Below are 27,919 nucleotides of genomic sequence, written 5' to 3'. Positions count from 1 at the left end.
TTACCGCCTTGGTACAAAACTTAAGACTAAACCGCCTACGTCTAACGCTAAACGTCGGGAATGCACGAAATCATGAATAAACACGCGACGTTATGACAAAATACCTCTATTGTACCTTAAGTCGCACTCTCGTGCTACGTTCTCCGAGAACGAATCGCGCGACGCGAGGCACCGCCTCGGCGTGATTGACAACGGACGGGTGGACTCTTACTCTTTTTTATTTTTCTTTCTCTCTCTCTCTCTCTCTCTCCGTTGAAACATCACATTCCGGCGCATGCGAGATCCGCGATACCGCTAACATCTACGTTTTACGGTGTTAGACATTGAGCGAATACAGCGGAGTCCATTAATCGATAGTGAGAGTGCGCTATATTACTTACTATCACGGAAGAAGTGAGATTCAAAGACGAGGGGTGGAAGGGTAGTGAGGAGAGGAAGGGGGGAAGGAAGAATTATATAATTACACAGTCTGTTCTTTATAACTGAATTAGCTGCGCTAATTCGCGAAATTTTTCGCACACTGAAGCGCGAGAATCTTGTACGTGTAACGTTTCACACGCTTCAATGTGTATATGGAAATTACTTGAACCAGAATACAGAGCTAGACTCAGCTGTAAAGAGCAGATCAAAAGTTCACACGTGCGAACGGAGCCCGCGCGTTGTCACGCGCGCGACACGCGCACGAGAAGTCACGTGACGATCGTGCGCAAAAGTGTCACCTGCGAATTTACGCGACAGCCACGCGGACAAAACAAGTTGAAGCGCGATTTTCTGAGGAACGAGAGAAACGACATGGGGGTGTAAGGGGGGAGGGGAGGACGTCTTGCGTTTCCCCGATCTCTACTTCTTCCCTCGATGATGCGCTCGCCGGCGGAAGAAGCTCGCGGGAAGAACAGGCGGCCAAGGGTGGAGGTGGACGGGGAGGGGGGCACTTGTTTTTTTTTTCGGGGAAATAAATATCAGCTAGCAAGAGAGACATACACACACACATACACGCGCGTGCACGTGGGAACGCGAGAATCGCGAGTCGCACGTTGCGCCTTCGCGTTGCGAGAAACGCGAGCGCGTCTCTCGCGTCGGTCAACTGATTTCGCGCAAACGCGCCACGACGTTCCCTTATTATTACAATTGACACGCGGCTTGCGACACGCGTTCCCCGTCGCCCCGGCGAAACAAGGCCGTGGTCGTTACAACACGTCTATATAACAACAACGTCGAATTCGTTCGAACAACAGTCGCCCTCGCGCAACGATCTTGCGAGTCGGGGTTGCGGAATGAGGGTGATGTANATATATATAATTTATATATATGTTATATAGAAAAAAGAGTCACAAGGAACAATTTCGTCTCTCTCCACGACTAGTCCGCTTACATCACTCCCACCGTTGGTGAACTCGCGTATCAGAGACGGGCACGATATTATTTACATTGTGTTAATAAAGCATACGCGTGTACGTTTCTTTCATCTCCATATAAGCGTTCAACGAGTCGTTCGCTCGAACATTTTGATCGGCGTCGCGTGTCTTCAACCTTTTAGCCGCGAAGAATATATATATATATCACGTTACGCTCACATAATAGAATTAATTAGTATATACATTTTAAGACTCCTGCTCTCTAGTCCGTAGTCGTCCTGTTTAATGACGTCAGAAGCGAGAAAACGCACGCCCAAAATCCTCGCAGAATATATTAAGATCAACATGAGAGCAGACCGAGCGCTAATTTCGATCATTGTTTCTCCGATTCAATTTTCTCTTCCGTTCTTCCGCAGTGTTCATACTTTCTCTCGCGAGCGGGGTGGGCCGTTGAAGTGAAGCGTTCCCGGAGAACGCGTCCGTCAGTCGGGGAGAAGCGAGAATTACACGACACCACAAGTGGTGAGTACAGCAAAAATGTACGTAAGACATATCGAACGGCTGCGATTTTTCCTCGAGGAGCTCGTCGCGGCGCATTTGAGCCGTGAGTGACGGGAACGCCTCCAGTCACTTCGACGTCCCAGCGAACGCGAGTAGGCGAGGTAAGAAACGACCGGCCGATCACTCGTCAATCCTCATTTCGCCGTCAACGCGCGGCAATTTCGCGCGGGGAAACTCACGCTTTCCGGAGCTTAGCGCGCTGGAAGTTGCGTGCATCTATCGCGGCGCGGAATTGGGGCGCATTTTGCCCGATGGATCGAGCTGCTCGGAAAAATCGAGCCCGTCTCTGTTTAATATGGCACCTGCTACGCGCGCATCACAAAACAAATTCCCACGTCCTCAGTCGCTCTTCTCGCTCAGTCTTCTCAAAGGCTCCGCGCGACGAAGCTCTCGCGAGGATTCTTCACGTCGATCATCGGCCGCGATCGTCGTCGTCGTCTCTCGTCTCCCGCCTTCTCGGATTTCCGTCACGACAAGAGGCCGACGAGAGCGCGCACGAGGAGACTCGTTATATCGACGATTGATCACTCGGAGAGAGAGAGATGGAGAGCACGCGCGCGCGCGTGCCCACTCCCTCGCTTCATCCACCCTCTTGGGTATCGTCTAATCTTGCTACCGGTAACTCGTCTACGTAACTCCCTCCGAATGAACAAACGACTTACGCTAAATGGTCACTACGCAAGTGGCGGGTAACTATGAAACCAAAGTGAGAGAAAGAAGGCATGTTCTTCCGGCTAATCGCGACGTTAAGCCCGGCTCTACAATTCCCAGACAGCACAGGAATCTTCCGTAATATTACTTGCAGGGGAGACTCGTCGAAAACTGCTGCCGATCTTCTCTTCAGCCCTCATTTATTTTTCTTATTGTATAGCGCTGTACGCGTGGTAAAAACAACAGCAGTAATTACAGAACGATCTTGCAGCTCTACTTAATGACGTCACGTCGTCAGTAGTTACAGTGAATAGCGAAACGCAGCCTCAGTGTGTATGTCGTAACGCATGTACAAGATTGTCTACTTTTTGTCAATTAGATCGACGCATTGCACATGCGCATGTAAGAACGTTCTTTTTATATTACAAATATGCAAATATATCTCTGTCTACAATATATTCTATCTATGTGCATAGAATATCCGACTCGAATATTCTGAAAAGAGAACATCCGTATTTCGTAAGAATATTCATAGGACATTTTGTGCTGTTCGGGAGTAGGTGCAGTAGGTCTTCGATCTTTTGTTTTGACCGACAAAATGTAACGTAATTTCTAACAAGAGGCGTTTACCACCGAAAGTCGTAATAACGCGCAAATCGTAGATATCGTGACGTCTCGTTGCGCTGGAAACGCTTTTCGCTAGAAATTACGTTACAATTTCGTGTTCAGAGCAAAAGTCTAAAGGAGGCTTACTACTCACTTATTGTAGATCCGGATTAAAATTCGCGCGTAGTCTCTTACACGAACGCGTACGTGGTACTCTGTTAAAGGTGAACGCGGCTTCGGGGGGTGAAGTCGAAAGAAAAATGCACGTCTACGCCAAATTCGACGCTCGATCTTCCAAGTCGGATAATCGCGATCTTCTCGGATTCTCACACATCACCTTCCATCTCGTTTTTCTCTCTCGATGATTCTATCATTATCCGTTAACGATACGTTAACGATATAACCGAGCGCTAAATGTGGAAATGCTCTCCGACCTATCTTAATGTCGAACAAGGGATTCGCCGTTTTATCCTTGATCAAGGAAAGAAGACGGAAGATGCGTTGTAAAGGAACGGGAGGAAACTCAATCATCGCGGAAACGTGTCGTTGAACGTCCGCGAAAATTCTCAAAATCAAATCCCGCCGGTTCCTTCCTCTCGTCCGTGCTTTTTCTCAGAATTATCTCCTTCGCTTCGTTCGAAAATTTCGTTCATCAGAGTGGCTGAAAACGGAAACATCACCGCTATGTCGATGGTCCGGACACAGGGAGGAGTTCTAATGGCACGTTTCGAAACGGAATTCGCGACAGTGGCTACGAAAGAAAGCGCCGGTTCACACGTACATAACGCGATAAACGCGCGAGACTAACTTCGCCCTATGCCGATCGCGCACTGTGTGTCGTTGCGTTCATAATCCACCGACGTTGTTTGATTTACACACACCGCGCGGCCGCGAGCGGGAGCGCTATTTCGATCTTCAGCTCGCAACTGTGCAAGTTCGTCGAACGACTCCCAGCAGCTGAGATTCCTCCCGCTGCTGTGATAACGTTGAAAGGAGAGAATCCACCATAAGAGAGATTCGCGTAAATATCGCAGAGATACGCGTGCTGAAAAGTAGTTCACTGTTTTCGCGTCGGAGGAACGCGCGTTCCGCTCGCGTCGCTGATTAAAATGCGCCGGGAAATCGTTTGATAACACACCCACGTTTGTTTACCCTCGTAAAAAACCTCAAATGCCGTTCTAACGGCGCTGATAGCACGCGAACGCTCCTTAGAGTCCGTAAAAGTAAGAGTCCAGCCACTGAAACGGCTCTGGAATCAAATCTAGCGTCTGTCGTAATGCGGAATACACGTGCGTATTTGACTGAATTTTATATTGTTTCGAACAACCAGGCTTGAACTCGATCAAAACGCACGCGACTACGGACAATGGCCTTTTGCTCTTCTTACTTCTGGGGATTCGAACGTTCCTCCTCTTCGTCGGGGGGTCGAAATAGCGGTCGCGCCGCGAGCTTCGAGTTTTACGGACGGCTGAAGAGAAAAACGGTTCAAGCTTTTCCGGCTCCGACCGACCACGCTATCACAAATCATTCGAAAAGCGCATAATCTTTTTCGCTCTCTCTCTCTCTCTCTCTTTTTCTTACATGCATACACACATACATGCAGGCACGCACAAACACAATACGCTCGCTCTCTCTTTCTCCTCTCTATGTATACGTATATAATATACTCCGCGCGATTTCGTTAATTACTTTCATCGTCGAACGAATCCTCTATTCAACACTCGTATAGTATAAGAAGTACTATAACAATTTCCGCCGACGGAGGGGCCGCGGTGCCTCCCTCGAAGAACTCCGCATTTAACACGTACGTGGGATCGATGTGTACCTTTTTCTTTCCTCTTATTCCTCTTCTTTTCGAAGGAAGAAGGATGGGAAGAGGGCGGTGGGCGGGAAGAGAAGGGAACAGGTTGGGAGGCGGGGAGGAGCGGGATGTACATTAAGAGACGTTCGGGGGGTGAAATGGAATCGTGGATTACGGTGCAGCTTGCTGAAATCATGTCGTTGGCGCGTTCGAGGAGGGCGTCGTGTCGGTGCGCCAGATTGAGCTGCCCGAATGGCTGATCGTAGTGATCTAGAAGAGAGAGAGAGAGAGAGAGAGAGAGAGTAACGGATCGACGGTTAAAGCTCACTTATAGTTCGGTTAGCGGCGTTACGATGCGGATGATAGAGTCTGGCGTTTATCGGCGAGTCCGCTTACGAGCCCCCGGCAGCATCGCAAAATCGCGCTATACATCCGGCCAAGTCGGCTCATACTTTTATTGTTTCTCGTAGCAGAGCTATTCGTCCGAGGATCCGACTTGAAATTACTCGGAGGATCTCGGAGTTGAGACCTGGTTAATTTTGTGTTCTTACTTATGCATTTATGATTATCAAGTTCGTTAATTTTGGGAATTCTTACCCGGTCGTCTCGGCAGAGGGACGGGCGGAAGGGCGATCTTGTACGCGTTGCAATGCGAGAAATTCGGGGTGAACGAACGCGTAAGGACTGGCCGAAACGCGACTCTTATCGTCGGCGCCGCCGTGAAAAGATGGCCGTCGCGTTATTTTCCGCAGGCGCGCTGTTACCTTATTGTCGTGTCCGATCAATGGCGTCTCCGCCGTGATCTCGTCGCTGGGACGATTCATGTACGGGTGCGGTGGCGGCACGTAAATCGGTTTAGAATGACTGGCGACTTGCGCGTAAATCGTCGGCTCCTGGATTGGTTGTCTGCGCGTCAAAGTCGACATGGGCAGCAGCTGGGGCCGTTGGATGCTGGAGATTTGCACGGGCTGGTAGCAATTTAGAGGTATCCGCCGGTTTCCCCTGAGCGTTAACTCGGCGTACGTTAGCTCGGATCCCTGCTGAGAGTACAATATTACTTCCTGAATCAGCTCGCCTCCTTCCCCTCCTGTATCGTTATTACAAATACACCGTCTCTCCCCGATCAATTCGCAACGAATGCATTATGCAAGGTCGCGTTCATTTTCAATGAAATCGACCGATCGGCTGATTACGGCCGCGTCCCGCCATGAGTTACTGGAGAATTAATTAGAGGGAATTATCAGGTCATCCCGTAAATAATGTCGTCCCTTGAAGTCAATTTTCAGTGTAAAATATTCATCCTCGCACCCGAGCGAATTTCATGAATACGAGTTTCACGAAAGTAGTTATTCATATTCCACTTAAATAAAAGAATTTAGAATTTAAGCAAATCCACCGAATAAATATGTTTTACCTTTTTAGATGTGTTTCTCTCACACGGTGCGGAATTAAAAGTTCAAGGGATAAGTTTGCAAGCGTCGGTATTGTCAAAGTAGATTTCAATGTAGACTGCAGGGATAAAACTGTTTGAAAGGCATAATGGAAAGTTTGTGTACGCGCGTTGTCCAAACAATCTATGCTTGTTTAAAGCGCGATAAGAAATGTTACTTATGGGATCACCTGGTATTTGAGAAGTGTTCTCGCACGAAGCGAAAATTCCCGTGATATCGATACGCCGCAGACACGGAGAGGCACATACCTAAATGCGGTTTGTTGCGTTTTAACTTTACAAGCGAAAGTTGTGCATGATTGATGATGATTGTGCTGGAGATCGCTTTACGCATGTAACATCTGCGTGTATCTGTGCGTGTATCCATGCGGCGTATGAAAATCTGTAATCGCCGAAATCACATCGGTTTCGTGCCGCTCATCGGCGTGCATTGTCCCGAGCTGAATGCATCCGATGTGGATTGTTGTTTAAATATGGATTTTTGATCAATTACATAAAAATTCATCGGATAAAAAAAAGGGTATATTTGCATGCCTCATCTTTTATGGAATAAATTAATACAGGCGATCGAGAAATGTATTGTGACGTGCGCGAGCGTGTGTGTGCTTATGTATACATCGGAATATATTATTATATTGTTTTTACTTCAATCGTTACTACGGATAAGAGGCAGCGATGATGGTTTCTCCTTTCTCGCGTAAAATCGATGTAATCACGTTTTTCACGCATCGAACGTTCGCGCGCGACACCAACACTGATGTTATCGCCGGCTATTTTGTCACGATGGATACGAATTAATTATGCGATACATCGGGGAAAGACGGAGTTAGCTCAGGGCTGAGTAATGACAGAAATTATGGTTTGATCTGCGAGAGCTTACGTTGTTTGCGCCCGTGAAGGTATTCGCATCCGGGCGTTGCTGCTGCAGCACGTATCGCGGTGATGCTCCTTTGCATAGCTCCGCGTATGAATTTTCTACAATGAAGAGCCAAGTTATCACGTTGTTGCTTGTCAGGCCGGCGAATTCACATATCTCATGCTTACGTCGCGTACATAGCTGTGTCGGCCGAAAATAAACAGTTACGTTAGTCGCGAATCGGAAGCGTGAATGCCTCCTCGCTCGATATCGAGGGCCAGGTTTCGACGGGCCCGACGTCCACGAAGTTAGAAACATCTTCGGCAAACACGCTTTATCTATAACGTCGTTCTATTCGACACATTGTTGACCGATCACGGGAAAAACTCGTGTTTCCGAACATTGTTGGTCACAAGTTACCTCCTGTTTCGTTGCTCAAAATGAAGCCGGGAACAAGGGGCAAGTCGGGAAAATATTATTATTATTCCTCGTATCTATATATCGCCGCGTGATCTATCTTGGAGGCGCGCGAATTTACTATGCAGCCGAAGAGAAAGGGGGAAGCACTGAGGAAATCGAGGAGCATGCTGGGCGCAGCGGAGTGACGGGTTCTCGCCTACCATTTGCGTGCGGTATTATATCGGGATCCTTCTCAAAGCTCTCGATGCTATCGGCGTTGAGGGGCAAGGTCGCCGATTTGTCACGCGGGGACGAGGCGCCGGTCCCCGACGCCGCCAGGTTCGCCATGCCGCCGTCGTCATGAGAGTCCTTGTCTTCCTGAGATCGGGGTCGATAGCGCAGCTTGACAGCCATCACGATCACGAAGATCACCAGGAGCAAACCCGCTGCGGCTCCCACCACGGCGCCCAGCAGCGGACCCGACAGCGACAACATAACTGGCGTTAGCGCTGCAAGTTGTATTCAATTGTTTCCAGGCGATTGCGAAGAAAGGAGAGAACTAGAGAGCGGGCGAGAAAAGAGAGAGAGAGAGAGAAGAAAAAAGAAGACAATAGCGGAGCATTGTGAAATTTGTGTTCGCGATCGGTTCAAGGGGTAAGACGATAAAGCGCTTCTTCGAATGTTGCGACAACGAGAAACATCCATTATTGCTTAGTCGAGCAGCTCGGACAAGATCGTAAGTTTGTAACGATCGGATAAGATATCGCCGGGCTTGCAGACGCGGGATTCTTCTCGCGATTTCTTTCTCCTTGCTAAGGAGGAGGAGGAGAGAGAGAGAGAGAGAGCCGTCGCGAAGAGCGTTCGAAGAACACTCGAGTTTTCTCCCTTTAGTATTCTCCTCGTTTTCGTGCCATCGGCTCAGAGATTTTTAATTAAGGCCGAAATATTTCGCTCGCAGGTACTCGCTGAGATACATCTCACGCTGTGAGAAATGACGATTTCTCTGCGAAGATTGAACAAATTATCTCGCAGCCGCGCTGTTTCGTCATTTCTTAGGACGTGGGGAGGGGGGGGGTAAGGGAAAAATGTAGGACCTCGACGAGTGGCTGTCCACGCGAGCTCTTGGCGAAAGTCGCAAATGGGCAGCGACTTTTCGGGCTACATCAGCAACCGAGCCATCTTCGGGAGGAGAAGCGGGAGCAGAGTTACCTCATATGTCGTTATACTCAAATTACCACAATAACTCTCCGGCGTGCAACCTTTTTCTCGGAGTCCTGCGATTTATTGACCCTTGACTCGCGACTTTACTTTTTCCTCCGTCGATCCATATTCTCCAGAAATACGGACAGAATACGAGAATATTCGTATTACCGCCGGATCGACTGACGCAAGCATGAACGCGAACATTTCGAAACAGGATACGTATCGACAGGTAACGTTTAACGACAAGGGAAGTGGAATTAAAGTCAAGACGCCTCTCGTACTTTTCGCGAGCACTGTGAAAGATTTCTCCGTTACAAGTACAAGAGAACACGTAGCTACATCTTATTAGACACGGGGAATAAGATCTGTAGTTTCGCGAGAAAGTAAGACGCTGCGTTAAAAAAGATTTAGACGGAATACCCGTAAACGCGATAAAAGGGGAAATCGCTTTGCCACATTGTGACTCGCGTTCCCCCGCGAATGTCGATTCGATTATAGGGAAAACAGTCTCGATTTGGAAAAAGCGAATTTTCCGTCCCTATTGTGCGATCGTATCGTGCCGTATTCTTTACGGACGGAACACTGAATTTTGTTTACAGCTCGCGACTGCCTGAATCGCGACTGACCGAATCGGGGAAATCGCCTTGCGAAATTCTTCGCGGGACATCAGACGCGCGTGGTTGCTATCTTTAGAGGAAAAGAAAAAGAGAGAGACAAAGAGGGAGAGAGAGAGAGAGAGAGAATTCTGCACGTCTTGCTCTACTAAATCGAATCAATGAAAATATCATTAATTCAGTCAGCAAAACAATATTCTACCGATAATCAGTGAATATTCATTAATTTCGAGTTCGAATTCGAGCCCTAAGATAAGCATTTTTTAAAAATACGATATTAAATTAGATCAATTAAATATAATTATTTTTATGTGACATTCATGAAAAATCATTGATAATGTCACCTTGAGGAGGTGATTAAGATAGTGAAAAAGAAATAATAAATAATATCTTTTTTCACTGTTTGTTTTTCGACTGCACTTTAGAGAATACGCTGGTCTTTTCATGTAGACGATAAATAAATGTATGCGACAAATAATATTTCGTTATCATGCTCGTGGAAAAAATATGTCGAGACGTCAACTCGTAAAAATAAAAATAACGAAAGTAGAGGAAGGAAATAAAAAAAAGTGTACGTTTCGCGTGTCGGGAATATTCATGAGCGCTGTCATGCATAAATTTATAAATTCAAATTATGACAAATTATAAACGATCGCGCGAACTGATACATACGCTCGACGAAGGGGTTATTTGAGTAGATAAATTAAGTTGAGCCACCCTGTATATGGAGAAAGAGAGATGACTTTTTTTCTCCAACAGAAACGGGAGCGACGACGTCAAACCCGTCGAGTTCTCTCGCTGCATTTTTCGCCGCGAGGATCTTATGGACAGTCCGTGCGCGGACTCTTTATTCGCATGCAATTAAAATCCGCGAAAAGTGTGTAGCTCACAGCATAAATCTAACTCAGATGCGAAAGCGCCATGCCCCGCAAGCGTAGCGTGGTCCTGGAGACGTCCTGAACATTTCTGATATGTTAAGAGTGAGCGTGCATACGTATGCGCGCGCGTGTGTGTGTGTATGTGTGCGCGCGCGCCGGTGTACGTGTGTATACGCAGTTTGGCCTGTAAAAAATGGTCGTAAAAAGTACGCGCGGGTATAACGTTCCTCTTGGCTGTGGCGACCGCGATCGTAAAGGCAGCTTCGCCTTTGAATTCCTACGCGGTGACACTCATGAGGTTTATCGCGACCTACGCGATTACGAAACGCAATGAAAACTTACAACACGCTCGTCGTCTCGCAGAAATAATTATTTCATTATTGCGCCACGCACGTGCTCGACGCATCGCCGCTTACCCGTTAAAACTCACGGCAAATCTCGTCGACCGGTACTTTTTTCGTGTTTACACTTCGCGTTTCCGTGCCATGTTTGTAGACGCTCGTAGATGTTTTACATATTCGATATTCGTTAGAACAACTGGATTTGTAGATGACTAAATTAGAGCCGTGGAAACAATTTTTAATAAATATGGCAGGCTCTTAAATTCTTTCAGTGTAGATATAGATTTGTAAATTTGATGGAGATACAAACTTCTCAATGTAAATATAATTTATGGTATCTCCGTATAAAAAAAAATGTATCTGATCGCAACGCTTCGGGATCGTGTCGTTAAATCTTGCGCTGCTAAATTAATTCCCGATGTATATGCGAAACAAGAAAGGAATTCTCTCCAATTTTATTTTTTTATCAAGATACTTCGCTCGTTGGATCTTCATCTGCCAACTTACGGAGATCCCGCAGTTATCGCCGTGTTCGTAATGCCATTATCGCGAAATAAAACTCGAATGAAATATCGTTTGAACTTTCCGCGAATTAACGAGCGCGCGTATTTAGCCGGCCGGACGAATTCGCCTCTCGCCGGATATAGGAGGACGGAGGAGGGAGGAGGTCTGCGCGCGGCTACCGCCATTTCCGTAAGAGGCGCACACAAGTCGCGGTTCTTTATCATCAAAAAATAATCCCCGCAAATGTCGGCGGTCGACGAGTGTTTGCGCAGATCATAGGTCATGCAACCGCATTAGCAATGAATTTGGGATTCAAATGCACTCTATTCCGAACTCTCTGCTGCGGTGCTCAAGTTCGGGGCTAATCAAAACCCACTTATATTCGCGAACTCTGTTAAACGAATGCCTCTTCGCTAGCTCGTTCCTGTGCCCCGTTCGCTTTCTCTCCTTCGCTCTCTCTCCACCCCTTCTCTCTCTCTCTCTCTCTCTCTCCCTCTCTGTTCCTTCTAAGATGATATTAAAGCCAGTCCGCGCGCGCACGTCAACATTCGCGAGCATCAAACTGAGCTAATGACGATTTGAATTCATGCTCCTTGCGTACGTGCACAGAAAACGTATTTTGCCGGGCTGAGCGCGAATCTCGAATATATTTTCCCATTTGAATGGAGTTTCGAGGTACAGACAGCAAACAGGAAGAATACATGGACACGGGGACGCTGTACGGCGGAGGGAGAACGTCGACTTTTTACGAGTTCATCTGCGCCGAAGCGATACCGGGAGGACGGGAGAAAAAAAGCGAGTATCTCGAGGCAAAGCACTAAGAAATATAATAAAGACGGCAAAATCGATACGATACTTTCGGTCGGGAGTTGCGCTCTTTACAGGAAGATCGTTACGGCTTCTGTTGTTCGGGGTTTTAAAACGTCATCCCCCGTTGCGTGGGATAGAGTCAGCAGGTAGGAAACACGCGAATACAAAGAGAATACGGACGAGAGCGGGCTTTTTCCGAGTTTAAATTGCCTCCCGATCGTGGACTCCCAACTCAAACGGTCTCGAGCCGCGCGACACGACTGGCGCTATATATATATATATATAAAATGTTTTACATAAATTATACAAATTCGCGGGGAATTAACAGGGACGAGGAAAATGTACGATCCCACATGATACAGGCTCGTAATGATAAACGAGGACGGCTGAGTGAATAATCGCCTGTGAGCTTCTGAGGTTCATTTAAATTAGATCTGCCGGATTCGTCCGGGCTCATTTTGCGCGCGACTTCCTCACGGCGAACGGCGCAGATGGATGCGAGCGAATCTTTAGCGCACGACTTGAGCGTCTCTTCGTGTTCCGCTGCGCGCGTCACTTGTGCGTGCAGCTTTATTGTCTTCGAGCTTAAGCTGCGCTTTCAGTGACCTTATCCATTAATTTGCGAAAGATTAATTGGAAGCACCGGCGCCGGAAGCCCCCTTCGTGTTACATGCTGCTAACGCGCTGCCTCCTCGCGGAATTTACCTCGTGCGGGAAGTGTAAGATTACCTGGTCGCGATAGTCCGTTGTATGATCTGTATGATTCATAGCAGTGGTTGTGTGTTGTGAACAAACGTCGACGATACGAACGGTACGAGTTCGCGAGCGTGTATCGCTAGTGTTGTGTTAAAAAAAAATATATATATATTAACCGCTGCAATTGCAAATGTCGAGTGGTCTGATCGCTTTCGAATGCGTTGGAACATTCTCGCTTAATCGTTTGAAATTACGTTTAACGCGTCGTTGGTTAAGAGGAAAATTTTAACAAACTGTTTCGCTAATCAAACATTACCAATCGATTCGCGAGTTATCTTGTGCTTCGCGAAAACAGTTTGTGCAAAGAAAAAAAAACCCGGCCATGGTTGGGCCAACGTTGTGAAGAGTCGGTTAAAAATGTGTGTCAATTTATAAAAAATTGAAAAACAGCGTTAACTGAGACAGCCGGTCAACGATGTGTTAATACAGAGTAAAAAAAACTGCAAATCTATAAAATCTATGAAAAATACGAAGTGTCTATCGCGCGGATCGTATCGAGAGGTGCGGGATTAAACATTCAGTGAATCTACGCTGAATAATTGGTCTGTTCTTTGTAGCTGCACTGCTGAACTGGTGTGGTAAGTTAGACCAAATATACTTGTCTCATTCTAACTCATTGCACCAGTTCGGCAGTGCAGCTATAAAGAACAGACGAAATGACATGTTAGGTCTACGAGGCCTACACGTGCTTTCCTTCGCTTATTCCCTCTTCCACATTTTGTGAACCGAAGACAAAATGTTTTTCAGTTCATGATTACAACAGGCACAATATGCATAATATTGTGGTATAATAAAAAAAACCACGATTTCACAGCTTTTTTGGTAATGTAGACTTATGATGTTATTTCAGCGTCAAAGTGTTACTCTCAAGTTAAATACGCTTCGTAATAGAGCGAAATGCAGCAGCGGGCGTCCGGCGAACGTGTGCGGAAAAGTCGGATGGGTTCTTCTTCTAAGGACGGAAGAACGAGAGAGGGTTTCTTGTAATGTTTCAACGATACACGTGTATATCACACCACGAACGATCTCGACGCGAGCAAGGAGATCAGGTTTGGCCACAGAGCAATTTTGGTCGAATCCCTCCTCTCGACACGGTTCACACGCACAAGCGGTCGCCTTAGTGGATGTCCCTTGGAAACAAGTTCTCCCGACTTTGCTCTCTCTCTCTCTCTCTCTTTCTCTCTCATACACACACTCTCTCGTGTATACATTAACTGTTTGCAGGATGCGTCCGGGTGCGAGTCGACTTCCGCCAAGAATGCAACACAGCGAAACCTTCGATTAGCATATCTGCGCCGCTTATCTCCACGGTGTCGTTCGTAATATCGTTGTGTGCATCAAAACCGGCGACGAAAGTGTATATAATAGTATAATCGCGTTTAGAGAGACGGCTGCTGCATGTTTATCACGTGCGATTGCGTTTATCGCGTGCGAAAGACACGCGCGCGCGGTTTGTCGGAACGAAGCGTTCGTGCGAACGCCTCGTCGCTGTAAAAGCATCGGCGATTCATCACGCGGAAGCGACGTAAATAGAGCGTGCTTTTTCTAATCTATATAATAATTTAGATATAACACACACACACACACACACACACATATATATAAACACACACACAGCAAAGAGACACGTTGGTGTGTACAGTTTAAGTGACAAATGACGTGGAAAAAATTAACAACGGAACAAGCTTTCGGTACGTGCGAGGGAAGTTCGTTGGAAGTTCGAGCGGACACGAGAGAGAAACGAAATACACAATGGCAGAGGCTACGTGGGAAGCTCTAGCGGGATCGTATCTACCAGTGCAATTCAGAGAAAACAGGCAGAATCTCCTCTGCGTCACTCACTCACTCACTCACTACGAGCACGAGCGTGAAGCGTAACGCAGACTACGGATTTACGTCAACACGAGTCTGGCGCATGCAGATTGACCGTATCGTACAAACGATGTAACAATATTTCGCGAGTCAATCGCGGGATTCCCCGGTGATTGCCTTTAATCCGATAGTTCCGGCTCTTCGATGGATAGAAAAACCTCGAGAGTGTGGGCGGTGTGTGCGCGAGGCAAATATGCAAATTTCGAGATAGTACCTCCGTGATGAATTTGCGGAAGCGTTGACACGTCAGACGGCCGTCGTCGATTGAGCGCTTTCATCGCGCGAACGATAAAACGGATGACGTGGATCATTATTATTACTACTATTCTACTGCCGCTACTGCTCCGCCGCTACTAATGTCACTACTCGGAGACAGTGACAGATGACTGCAAGTGGAACGTACAGACCGGCATAACGGGCCCAACACACGGTACAATTGGCTTATTGGTACCTCCCGACTATATATATTTGTTTCTGGATATTAACCGCACGTGTTGTCACTCATTTCGCGTATCCGTAGGACGTATGCATCTGTCCATTTTTTTAAGCCCACTTAAATAATCAATCAATAATGCGTACAATTACGGAAAAATCTTGATAACTTAATTGCATGACGTGTGTTACGCCGGCCTGTGTAGAAAAGTCGCGCGAACGCCACGCGTACCCGTACCGGTACATTTTCTACCGCGTAACAAAACATCTGCCGAAAACTATTGTATCACGCGCGTTGTCGAATCTTCAATTCCGCGAGCCTTTATTTCCCATCCTTCATTCCGTATGTCTCGTCGCGGCCAACTCGTTAGCCGGACTTTACGTCGATCACGGTAGCCTTGAGCCATAACTCGTGCGGTATGCGAGCGGTTTACGCGGCAGAGAGCGAGGGATAACCGGTAATGCGTCAAACGGCATAGCTCAAGCGTGGAAATTCGAATAAATAAGTGAATATCCGGGATATACGCGCTTGAACACATACACACACACACATACACACGGATTCTCGACACGTCGTCCCGAAATCACGTCGCGGGAGTGCGTCGACGACCACGTTTCCTCCGAAAAACGTATATCCCCTCCTCCCCCAGCGAGCGATTCGAAAAATGCATACATATGACACACGCAAAACACACAAGCGAAAAAAAGAATCGATCACATCGATCCTCGTGGCTCGCACGCTCGCTCGACGACGACGACGACGACGATTTATCGCTCGTCGCCGCTGTCACGAGCGCGTCGTTAATTCCTCGGGCGAAAAGTACCGTCGACGACGTTCAACGCCGGAACAACGACAGGGCGGGTTGGCGAGGGGGGTGGCGGGGGCGGACGGATGGGTAGGGACGATCCATTGTGTATCTGGGCCCTACCTGGGTATCGCTGGTGCTCCTGGGTATTACCCTCCCGAGCAAAGTGCAGGCTGTGCAGGACCGTGGCGTCGCTCATCGCCTGCGCCGTCATGATCCGGAGCGACAGCACCAGGCCGGACTGGCTCCTCTCGGCCGGCAGATTCGTCACCTCGAGCATACTCGGCGTCAGACTCGTCGCGGATGCCAACAGCCGCCTGGTGTCGGCGTCGAAGACCTGCAGTACGTAGGTGGCGGTGTTTTCGTCGAAGTATTCGCTCTCGGCGCAGCTCACTCGCACGGTCGTCCGGCTCTCCTCCCGGATCGTGCAATTCTCCGGCGAGGGTGGTTGCGCCAGCATTTCACCTGCTACCGGAAGTGGCACAACACACCAGCCTCAGCCTTCGTCTATTGACTCGAGAGCGCGAGTGGATGGCGGGTGTCGGGGGGAGAGGATGGAGGGGGGTGGGCAGGTCGAAGGTAGTTTCGACGGCAACTTGGGAGCGAGAGTTGTTTTACGAGCGGGGCCAGGGAGTTGCGGGAACAGCGGCAGTTAAGGCTGGCGAGGATAGTAATCGGTACCGAATGCCGATGTATGCTGGGTAAATATGAGAAAGTTACGATTGGCCAATAGCGATGTCCTGTAGCTGGTAACTCGGTTTGAGCAACGAACTCCGCGATAATTGGACGAGCTCGCGTCGGGTGACTCGCGAGGAATCGGGGACTACTCATGCGGAAAGCGCTCGGTCTCACGTAGATTCGGGGGTTAAGAAATTTTGGATAGGATGCGGCTCCATCGTGCCGAAGAATTCGAGAACTTTTCGCTGAACAATATAAGCTTGCCTTTGCTTTGCTCCGCAAAGATGTCATGGATTTCACCATCGGGGGAATTCGCGTCATGCGTCGTCGAATTTGCAAATTTCGCGATATCCGAAGAACGCGCTTTTAACAGAACGCTTTTGAACAAAAATGATTGCGAGATCCTACTCGCGTTCAGCGGGAGACGCTCTCACACCGAGGAAAAAATGCGTATGATATTTGAAACTACAAGTCTGCATTCACTTTGCTAAATTTTGCATGCTTAAAAGAATGATAAAGGTTGGGATCAAAATTGACGGTAAAATATAGCGAGATTATAGTTACTCCAACTATTTTCTTCTCTCAGTGCAGAATGAACGTGTCTTCGGCCGAACACGAGATATCATCACGCTATAATATCGCTCGAAATAATTGATATGTTTAACGATCGAATGGAACGGGGAGCTGCGTCCGTGTTCGAGAGCGCCCATATGTTTCACAGCGTTCCAATCAGTTGGGGACCGAAACATCTGTCCGTGACACATTAATCGTTTTTAAAATTTCGCCGGGTCTGCACGAGTTAGCATTTCGTCCCAGGCCGGATTCGTTCGCGGGAACGGTCGATCGATCGATCGACCGCAAACAAACACCCTGGCGGAGTTTTGAGGGTAATTATATCAGGGACGGTCCATCGAAGAATCGTCAAGACACGCATACCCGAGCGAAGTTCGATCAGCCGTAATATCGGCCGCCATAAACGCGTCCTCGCTCGCGTTTTCGCGAGCTCGATGGCGTGCGATCTCCTCGAGAGAGCTCGATCACACCAATGGATTTCCATGAAATGTGCCAATCGTTCGTCACGCTGCGCACCGACGTATTTTAATGCGAAACGTCAAAATGCAATCGATACCTGCCAGTCATCGAGCGGGACGAGCCGATCCGTGCGCGCGTGCGTATTTTCGTCATTTTTATCGCCTCGAAAGCTGCTACTCGGCAATAGCGGGGTGTGCGATCTTCCAACGGAGGCCATAACTTTCGCGTCGCACGAGTGAAGTGTATTTTATGGAGCGTGTCCTCAAGGTATGGAGATAAGCAAAAAACAAAAATATGATCCGCGCGATTAACGGTAAACCGTTTTGCTGTAAACAGCTCCGATCGTCGATGGTTAAAAATGAGAGGAAGCGCTTTAAAAAATTGTTATTACAACGCATCCGTGCGCGATTGAAAGACAGATTTTCGGAAACCTTTCATTTCTATGTCAAATCTTTAGCAAATGTAATTATAATACTACCTTGAATAATTTATTTTGATGCTAGAACTGCGAAAATTTAAAATATTACCAGAGTCGAAGTAGAAATAAATTATATTAATAGATTTGAAATTGAACTTATTTCGATATAATCGATCTATTCGACGACCTATTTTGCTATTTTAACTCCTACTAGGTTGTAAAATCAAAGATTAAAGTTTCGGGGCAAAACTTCTACTCGGCATCGAGGACCCGACGAACTTTTGGAAGTCATGAATAAACGCACTCTCCGAACGCGTTCTCAAAGCATCGCGGACCTCTCGCGAGACGCGCGTCGTCGAAGCTCGAATTCAACTCGAAATTACGCCGCCCTCGATCAGCGATTACATTTTTTCCCGTGTCTCTCTTTTCGCGCGAACGAAACCGTACACATCTCGCGCCGGGTCTTGTTAGTTTTCGGGTAACGGCAGGCGCGGATATAAATTGGACGTACGTAGCGTAAGGAACGGTGATTTGTAACGAAAGAGGGCCAGCTGACGCGAAATACGAAAGGCCTTTTATAGTCTGGTTTACCCCATCTCGATCCACTGCGCCGCCGGCCGCAGTAGAGCGGATAAACGACGACGTCGACGTGTTCCGCAGCCGCCACCTATTAGCCGCGCATTATTAACGCGCGTACGCCGCTTAACGTCCGTCTACGTGCACCCACGGGTTAATCGTGAGCAATTAGTTAGAAGAATGCGCCGGAGCAGACCAGAGTCGCCGACGCTAAATTAGGCCGAGAAATTTGTTTAATGGGGTTACAGCGTGAAGTTACTACCGAAAGTATATGTCTCCGCGACACGGACGAATTTCGAGATGCACACTTTGCAACTTGATTCCGGCGAAGTAAGGGGCAAGACCCTCGTGTATTCTGGCGCTTTATGAGCGCGAAATTCCTTCGGGAAACAAGTTCCACTCCCGAGAAGGACGCGTTCTCGGCTCGGTCCGTTACTGAAATCGATTCGCTCGACAGGTGGTCATTAGAGAATCGGTCGAATTGATTAATTGTAGCGCGTAAAGACGCCCGAAAGGAGCCTGTCCTCACCGTTAATTATGCAAATCGAGCGCTTGTTCCGGCATAAATGATTATCAGTAGCTGACAAGTTTTCGGGCGAACGAAGGTTTATTCCGCTGCAAAAAGAATCACGGGGTTGCGGAACGGCGTGATTGCGTTTTACCTTACCACCTGAGAGGCGGTCAATGCTGGTTGGCGTGCAATTGCTACTAATCGTATCGCTTTTGTCGGTCGCACATCGATACTCGCCATCGCCGATGGACCGAGAGCGACGGGGGAATACTTGAGTGAGTACGAAACGGTCATTGACGACGAGCGATCATGCGCCGCCTGCGGGTGTGCCGGCATATGCATCTAATCACATCTTACAAGTACTGCATGTCCGCTACGATTTTGATGCAGCTCTCTACACGAAAACTCTAACACGTTTACAGCTCCACATGACATTACGTGTGCTTGATCGCTCAGATATAAAGAGATAATGACGCCATCGTTCGCTGAGATGGCTGCGGACTTCACGATCGGACCCAATATCATCGTAACTCGCGAGACAATTTCCTCTCTCTTTCTCTCTCTCTCGCATACACCTTGCGTGCACGAGAAGTTTCGCCTGATTTTCGCGCGACGTCGCCGAGGAATCCGTGAAAATACCGTTGTCCAAATATTTTTCTCTCTTTCGGGGGTTGTCTCGATTAAAACTCGTCGCGATCTTTCCGCGTTCCGCGACGACTCGCCTGCAAATAATTCGATTATCGTGGCACGTATTTCGAGTAGAAATATGATTTAGCTCCTTTATCGCGGAAAGGGGCGAAGAAATTACCTCGGAGCTCGGGTTATTAATTGAGATTCCGCTTGGGATATACCACTGCAACGCGTTGCATTTGCTAGCACGTTCTGCTAAAACCCTTGTTTATTCGTCTCAAAATGGGATTCGTATTCATTGGGCCGTTCCGCGAAAAGGCCGGGAGAAACGTTAGTGAACAGAATGAGATGAAACGTTACCGCGATATCGCGCGATTTTACGCGGACGCGTAATTTACCGTTAGCGTTACTTAATGTTCCGCGTTCTCTTTTCTCCAAATGTCTTTGCTTAGTCGTTCGGTAATTGAGCAATGAGTTAAATTTCGTCAAAGAGATGAAGAGAGAAAGAGCGAGAGAGAGAGAGAGAGAGAGACAGAGAGAGAGAGAGAGAAAAAAAGCGAGAAAGAGAGAATAAGAGGGAGGAAAGCAGGGAGATGAAACTCCATTACAAACTTACTACTGATTTGAACTTTTCTATATACATCCTGTAGCGCTGTTTGTCTAACTTTCCGCGCGGTAGTGAGAAATATCTGGCGTAAACCGCGCGGATGATCTCGCGCAAATCGGCACAAACAAATGCGCGATACGTGTTATCGCCATGTGAAACACGGGCGTAATTTAGCGGCCGCGAACTTTCTCTCACGCAGGGCCCGCGGAAAAAAAGGGCCGCCGCGAGAATCGAGTTACGATGTTATTGCTCGCGAGGATCAACGTGTTCACACGAGAGCATCTACGATGCAAGGCCGTGCAGCGTGGCGAACAGTGCTCAAAATATTAGATCGATTCATAAGTAATATCCCCGTCTCGGGTGCGAGACGACGCCTCCCTTTACATATTCCGCCGTCTACATCCTCCCGGGCGCATTTACGACGCGGCGTTTTACGCTCCGCGCCGATAGGTGCGCTCTCGCCGATATTGTTATGGTATTGACACAATCGAAACTTAGGAGCCACTCGATAAACTACATTCCCCCACTACTCGCCCAACTACGGTGAGTTTATTAGGTCGAGATTGAGAGAACTTCGGCGGCTGGGCGAGTAATGTAGTAATTACGAAATACGATAACGAGCTATTTGCGCGATGTTTCGAACTAACATTAGCGAGCACCTCCAATAAAATCGCGCACGGCTGGACGCAATTTTGAAGGTTCGAAGCTCGGTGCGCGAACTGTACCGAGCAATAAGTGGCACGGAGGAGCGTCCGGATCGGACATCGATACGCGAAATTGTCCTCGGAATCTTTCAAATAACGCTGCAGTGCCGTATTGCAATATACTGACTGCGCTCGTCGCTGTTATCACGATTTCATCATTATTTCATTATTATTGTTACGACCAATGTTATTGCATTGCAGTCGCCTTCATCGAAATTACAACGCAACGAGCACTCGACGCGACAAAGCACGCGAAGCTGCCTGGCAAGTTTCCCCTTGAGAGCTACCCCGCGGTCTCGCGAAATGCGCACGGGGATACGCAGCGACGCTCGCAACGTCACTCGAGACTTACTTATGAATCGTTCGGCAGATCGTGGACGACGACGTGGCGGTCACAGTGGATCGTTTCCTCGTCGTCGATCATTTTCTCAACGTGTCGTGTCACACCACTCTGTGGCCCGGGCTACTCACCTGTTCGTCTCTCAGGGAGATTCAGGGTGGTGGCGCGAAAGTGCACGGCGTCGCTGCGACCTTTGCCGTTGGTGGAGTAAATAGAAACTTCGTAGGTGCTGCCGGGGTCCAGATTGTTGACGGAGAAGGTCGGCAGCTTGCTCGTCTGGTTGTAGACGGTCGTGGAGGTGGCGGCAGCGGCCGAGGCCGCGGAGCTGCCGCTGCTCTTGCCGGCTTCGCGGTCCACCTGCATCGTGAACTTTTGCGGCAGCCCGCCGTCGAAACCTTCGATGCACTCCACGTAGATCGAGTCGGTCGTTTGGTTCAATAAGGAGCAGTTGAGCGGCGGGTCCGGCCGACCTGTTGTGTTGGACAGGCGCAAGCAGAGACGTTGCAGAGACGACAATTCATCACGGCCGATTTCACCAACTCGGCACAAATCGTATCGACTAACGATTAACTTACGCATCATTTCATGAATTTACGGTCGTGATCAATCAATCACCGATGACTAGAAAAGTTTCATCGCATGGAGCATGAGTTTACTTAAACAATGCTTTTCCAGAATCGGTGGAATGCGATTCCATTGAAATCGCGATGGTTCAAAGCAACGTTCACTTCAACCGATTGCGTTTATGTAAATCCAGATTAATGTCGCTAATGGTGAAATCGGGCATTAGTCTCTCTAATTTCGAGATATCGAGCCTCTCGAAGCCGGCTGTCGACTCTCACACCCCCGAAAGCGCATTCGACGAGTCCGAATTACTCGCGTACCGCGTCATTCGCTCGAGTCTTACTTGGACCGGACGGCGCGGGAATTTGCGTGTCGACCGGTGGATATCAACAAATGATTAATTGGCGAATACAATGGGCGTGCTACGATACGACGGTGAACATCTGTAATAATGAGGTCGAACATTGGAACTGGCACTTCGACGGCAGCAGATTAATAGCGCCAATTGTGTGCATTTAAAGACAAATAGTTCGATAATATTTCAATATTATACGCAGTGCAAGTTTCATCGAATTTTTGTCAAATTCATTTTGCCTTACAACCTCCTTTAAAGTGGAATAACTTTTGATCCAGGCTCCGATTTACCGTCAAACTTTTGGCGTCACTTCTTAATGCAATATAGATTAATTTAAGATTTTTTTTTTCATAATTTTGAGTTACGAGCAATACATTTTTAAGCTCGTAACCGGCCAATCGGAGAAACGGCCCCGACCTTCTTTATTCGCATGAGGTCGAAACATACGTTCAAAGTATCGTTTTGCAAAATCACTGCGACACGACGATTACTTCCGGAGAAGATCTCGCGAACCGCTGCGCTGACAGAGCGAATTGTCTCGCGCGCGTGCTTCGCCGTGCTACGTCGAGATTTGATCGTCCTTCATCAGCCGATACGAGGTTAGTTAGATTTTCGTTTCTACTCGAGCGGCTACCATCACGGTGCTCAAATCGTAATATCCCTTTTACGCGACGTTCACTTTAACGGCCGTTTTTATTGCGCGTTCCGCTAGTTTAGTGCCAAGCGGAGTACTAAAATGCGTTTGTCACGTATTGATGCGTCCGCCTACGAGGCTGCAGCCTTTATAAACGCGGCAGATCTTCCGTCGCGGAAAACAGATTCTCCCGCGATGCGTAAAAGTGCTCGTGTCCTTAACCCGTTCGGTCGTGAATTCTTACGCCCTGCACGGCGATAAAAGTGCGCCGCGATATCCTTCCCTCCGGTATTTTCGCTGGCGTTTGCGCCGGTGTTTCCGCCCCGTTCGGCTAAATTAAACCGCGTCAAATCGAACTCTAGAATGTAGAAAAAAAAATAGGAGAAAAACAAAATTGCAATTTGGCGTAGTACAGTGGCGCGTAATTGAAATCGTAACGAATGCGATATTTTACGACGCACGCACACACACACACACACACAATGCGCGTACGATCGCGGGTGAAACTTTGAAGAGTACATTCGCGGTACTACGCTGTGTAGATCTCGCGGAGAAACTTCTTTCGATTTATCGACATGCCGATAATTTGACAAAAACGCAGTAGACGGCGGGACGCGTTGCATTTATAATTCATTGAATGCCGAATGGTGACGGCGACAGGAAGAGTAAATGCGGCGTATCCATTCACTGCACTTTTCAAAAGCTTTTCTCGAACGGCGCAACGTTCGTCCGTTAAAATCGATACGTCGTTCTCGGGAAAGTTGTGTCGCGGTTGCAAAGTCACCGGAAGATTCTCCCCGTTCGTCTTTTTTTTTTCTCTTTTTTTATTCGGTCTACTCGCTCGATGATCGTGTCAGCGATCGCGACGTTGTAATAAAAGCGACGAGTGTCGCAGTAATTTACGGCACGCAATCTGCATTCACGTCTCGACTGAATCAGACACAAACGCGGGCACGCGCGATCCAACTCGTCGCTCATGTGCGTTCTACTTAATCACATTATTTGACTTTTCTTTGAATCACTTCAAATCCGCAAAAAGAAGAACGCCCGGCTGCAAACGTGCTTTCAAGCCGAGCGAGAGAGCGAGAGATCGCGGGATATCTCTCGCGAGAAATAGATCAGCCGAAAAAGAGAGGGCGCGCGTCACGGGGACGTCGAGAGCGGAACGTGCGATTCGCGAAGTAATTTTTCAAAAACTCGGAAGACCGTACGTGTATGCGCGCTCGCTCGCTCGCACACACGTAGGCACGTGTGTGTCTGTGTCAAAGCACTTACCAGCTGGCACGATATGGTAGACGCAGGGCTCGAGCTGAGTGCCCTGGTCATTGCTGCCCCAGCAAAGGAGAGTGCCATAGTCCAGCTCGTTCATCGGTGTGTAGGAGGCTATCGAGTGTGTACGGTCGCTCGTGACGTGTGCCTGAGGTATGTCCACTGTCTCCATTGTATTATTGAATTTCCAGGTGAACGATACTTCCGGCGGGTTCGCCTCCAGCTCGCAGGGGATGCTCGCGGTCTCCTGCCGCGCCACGCCGAATACCTTCGTCTGGCCGTGTTGGCATACCGGCACGACTGCAAATGTAAATGTTGGTTCGCGCAGTGAGAACAAGCCTTGACTCACGTGTTACGCGCGCGTCTGCCGGAGTCACTATTTTGCGAGCGACGACGCGAACTCGATTCCCGATTAGCTTATCCCCGGCGATACGTCGCGTTAGAGTTAGCCGTGTCGGTGTAACACCGAGACGCGCTCGGTTTCGGTCGCCCCGCGACACGCCGCATATTCCAATTATCGGAGTTTAATGATCGAAGGGCTAATTGGACAAAGGCAGTATGCAGCCTATGCGCAGAGACATCTGACGTACGTCATTTCTCGAAGTGCGAATAGCGAGGATCGCGTTCACAAAAGAATCGGCCGGTCCGGCCGTCAGGGGTTGGCCTCAGACATCAATCAATGAACAACATTCGGGGGGCGGTGATAAGATGATCGCTAATTATTTCGCCACGAGGAAGATCGTGCGCGCATTGTGTCCGCACTGCCGCGAACAGGAACGTCGGTGGTCCGTATGGACGAACGATCGACACGCGAAACCTGATACACGCCGGCGGCTAATGCGATTATTAAGCACTATCCGTAATTAAGCATTAACGATGGAATTCATGTCGCCGCATCATTCCCGAGTTCGTGTCAACCTCAGTCGACACGGTACCTGATATCGTCGTAATATACATAATACGCAATATATGTGTGCGTATATATATATATATATATATATATATATGTATATATATATATATGTGTGTTATATATATTTATATGTATACGGCATAATCTACATATTGCAACAGTGCGCCATTAGTAGAGCATGTCTTCATTGTTCAGACACGGTAGGGGCATTCGCGTATGTTCTCGAACGACGTTTTCCCCCATTATATTCCCCCGTCGGGGGAAACAGTTAATGCGTCGCTTTACAATTCACAGCAACTTAAAGTACCCGGCGTCGTAACCACCACGCCCGGTCCGTTCACTAAGAAAATAAGCCTCCCGCGGAGCGGCCGCACGCGACTTTTTTCGCGACGGCGAAGAAAGCGGACCGACACCGCGTATTATTCTCGCGAGTATATTCTCCGCGAAGTGTTCTCGCCGTTTGTGGCCGCGGTTTCCGCGAGCGAAGAAACTGCATAAGTACGCTTAAGACGTCTTCCCGAGCGTAGAAACTGCGCTTTAACGTCCCCTGGCGCATCCACCGCAATATGGAGATACAACGGGTAAAAGTTCATATCTCACGGCGAGACGCGAACTTCGGCCGTACGTTTCTCACGAGTGACCGTAAAACATGTCCGTTGTAACTTCGATTCTTCGCGAGGCGCCGATCGGTATCGCACGGAGAAAAAAATTTCGCCGGAACAGCAAATCGTTGGTTACCGCAGTGACAGCAAAAAGATATGTTGAGAGTATTAATTTTTGCTCGCGCTAATTAGATTTTATCGCTGTCGCAGCAACGCTCTGCTACAATAGCGGAATTATTTTTTCCGTGCGACGAATCTTTCCGCTGTCGCTATAGTAACGAATTTTCCCAGCAACATTTTTCCTCCGCGCGTGATAGGTGACGTTTCCTTTTTTCTTTCCCTTTTCCAAAACAACGCGGGTGCACGCTACGCGCGCTATTTAGCTAACTGCTGTTACATTGAAAAAAAATATCTCAATTTGTGTAACTGAATAGGCACCAACCAAAAAAAGAAATAATACCTCAATTACTGCGATCGGAAACAACCTTGAACCGTTTCGTCCGAGTGGAGAAATTTTTGTCGAGTGAATATCGTTGAGTCGATGAGACTCAGCGATCCGATTCGGAATAAGGAGATGTCCTCCGGTGTAAACGCAAGGAAAGTTCGTCGTCGTCGACGTAATTAAAACAGTCGTCTACGCGCGAACGCACCCGGAACGCGCTTACACCCGAGGCCCGCGGATCGATCGTTATCCCCGGCAGTTTCTGCAATTGACATTCACTCCCACGGACGAAAGAAGATATTCGGTGTAAGCTGACAAAGGATCCCCTGCGACCTCGACTCAGGAGCGGAAGTCTAGTCCGCCCCGTCTGGAAATTCAATAATACTTTGAACGTGGAAGTGGAGAGTTGTAGAGAACATGCGGGATATCCGGCGCACATATAGAGACTGACCCTTCATTGATTAGATCAGTCATAAAATTCCGGACGGTATCCGGTGCCCCTGCGTATTGCATCCCCCTTTGTACTTTGCACAGTTGTCGAAAGAAGTCCGATCCCCGGACGATGCCTGGAATCTCGGGAAGAGCGTCTCGCCGGCCAACCGTCGCTCGGGGATATACGAAAGCTAACCCCTTTGTCCTCTCACGGCGTGGTCGTCGAAAGATATCTTAGGGATGTCATAAGGTTGCAATAAAGGTCATGAGTTCCCTCTCTCTCTCTTTCTCTAAGATTCTTCCCAGAACGCAAAATAAATCTCTCTCTCTCTCTCTCTCTCTCTCTTCCTTCCGATCGGCGGGCGTTCTGTGCGTTTTACGGCGAAATACACCGCTCCGTGCGTTTCCGCGTATATGCAAATGCGTCGTGGAAAGTTCACGGGGTGAACGACGGGTCCTGTGAACGATCGATTAAATAACATACGTAGCTAATCTTCCAAAGTCGTTCTAATGTCGCGCGCTGAAAGGTAGGATAACTGGAAGGATTCCGTCGACGAAATCGGGAATTACCGAAAGCAAGCGCGCTATCGAGGAAACGTACTTGCGTAACATCGCGAATGCGAGATGCGGTTTCTTACGCCGATATCGTCGATAAAGGTCAAGCTCGACGATGCGCACGCGAGGCGCGCACGTGGTCAGCATGTGCTACCTTCATTTTTAAGAATCGAATCGCATTCCCGGAGCAAAAACGGAGGTCGTACCCTGAACGATCCTTCGTCAGCGCCGAAACTCTCTCTCTCTCTCTCTCTCTCTCTACCAACGAGAGCTATTCCTGGCGAGCGTTGAATGCTTCACGGAAGGCCGAATGCGTCGCGATATCGCCGTGATACCGGACAACATCGCGATCGATGGCCGAGGCACTGACAATAACCAATTAATGCTGGTCATTAAGCATCAGTGACAGATCGCTCACGCCGAGCGTCCATGCCGGCTATCGAAATGATATCTGACCCCGCGTATGCATAATTCAACGGACCGCAATACCGGCTGCATCGTGAAAAATGCACGTCGATCTGTCGCGTGTGGAGTCGCGCGGACGATGCGCCTAGAAGCGGAGGGGTCAGTTTGCTTTTTGATTTTATTCGGGAGCGCGCGATTCGTTTCGATTATCTACGTGAACGAAATAATCTTCGAGGATATATATATATATATATATATATATCAAGTGTACGTAAATTAATTCGGTGCTTTCGTTACCAAATTCAAAATTTATTTATCAATGGCAAGTATATGATTTTAATTATCAAAATAATCCTT

At 48.2% G+C, this 27,919-nt stretch overlaps 1 protein-coding gene across 4 annotated transcripts in view; it reads right to left on the bottom strand.

Moving 5' to 3' along the window:
• Window positions 1-1,303: 1,303 nt before the first annotated feature.
• The window catches only part of LOC106751148 (nephrin-like), a 277,537-nt gene continuing 250,921 nt past the window's right edge, over window positions 1,304-27,919 (bottom strand). The window contains exons 10-16 of one of the 4 annotated variants that reach the window (XM_014631976.1): window positions 24,220-24,513; window positions 21,523-21,861; window positions 16,019-16,363; window positions 7,901-8,188; window positions 7,305-7,399; window positions 5,739-6,014; window positions 1,304-5,244 (exon numbers count right to left, since the gene is read on the bottom strand). In XM_014631976.1, coding sequence (XP_014487462.1) covers window positions 5,167-5,244; window positions 5,739-6,014; window positions 7,305-7,399; window positions 7,901-8,188; window positions 16,019-16,363; window positions 21,523-21,861; window positions 24,220-24,513 — 1,715 coding nt within the window. In that variant the 3' untranslated portion in view covers window positions 1,304-5,166. Of the gene's footprint in view, window positions 6,015-7,304; window positions 7,400-7,900; window positions 8,189-16,018; window positions 16,364-21,522; window positions 21,862-24,219; window positions 24,514-27,919 lie in introns of all 4 variants that reach the window. The other 3 variants (XM_014631978.1, XM_014631974.1, XM_014631975.1) reach the window with 3 other exon arrangements.

The sequence above is a fragment of the Dinoponera quadriceps genome, unplaced genomic scaffold (genome assembly GCF_001313825.1).
Source record: "Dinoponera quadriceps isolate SergipeBrazil2010 unplaced genomic scaffold, ASM131382v1 scaffold6118, whole genome shotgun sequence".
NCBI lineage: Eukaryota > Metazoa > Arthropoda > Insecta > Hymenoptera > Formicidae > Dinoponera > Dinoponera quadriceps.
This window is presented reverse-complemented; position numbering and strand designations above follow the sequence as displayed.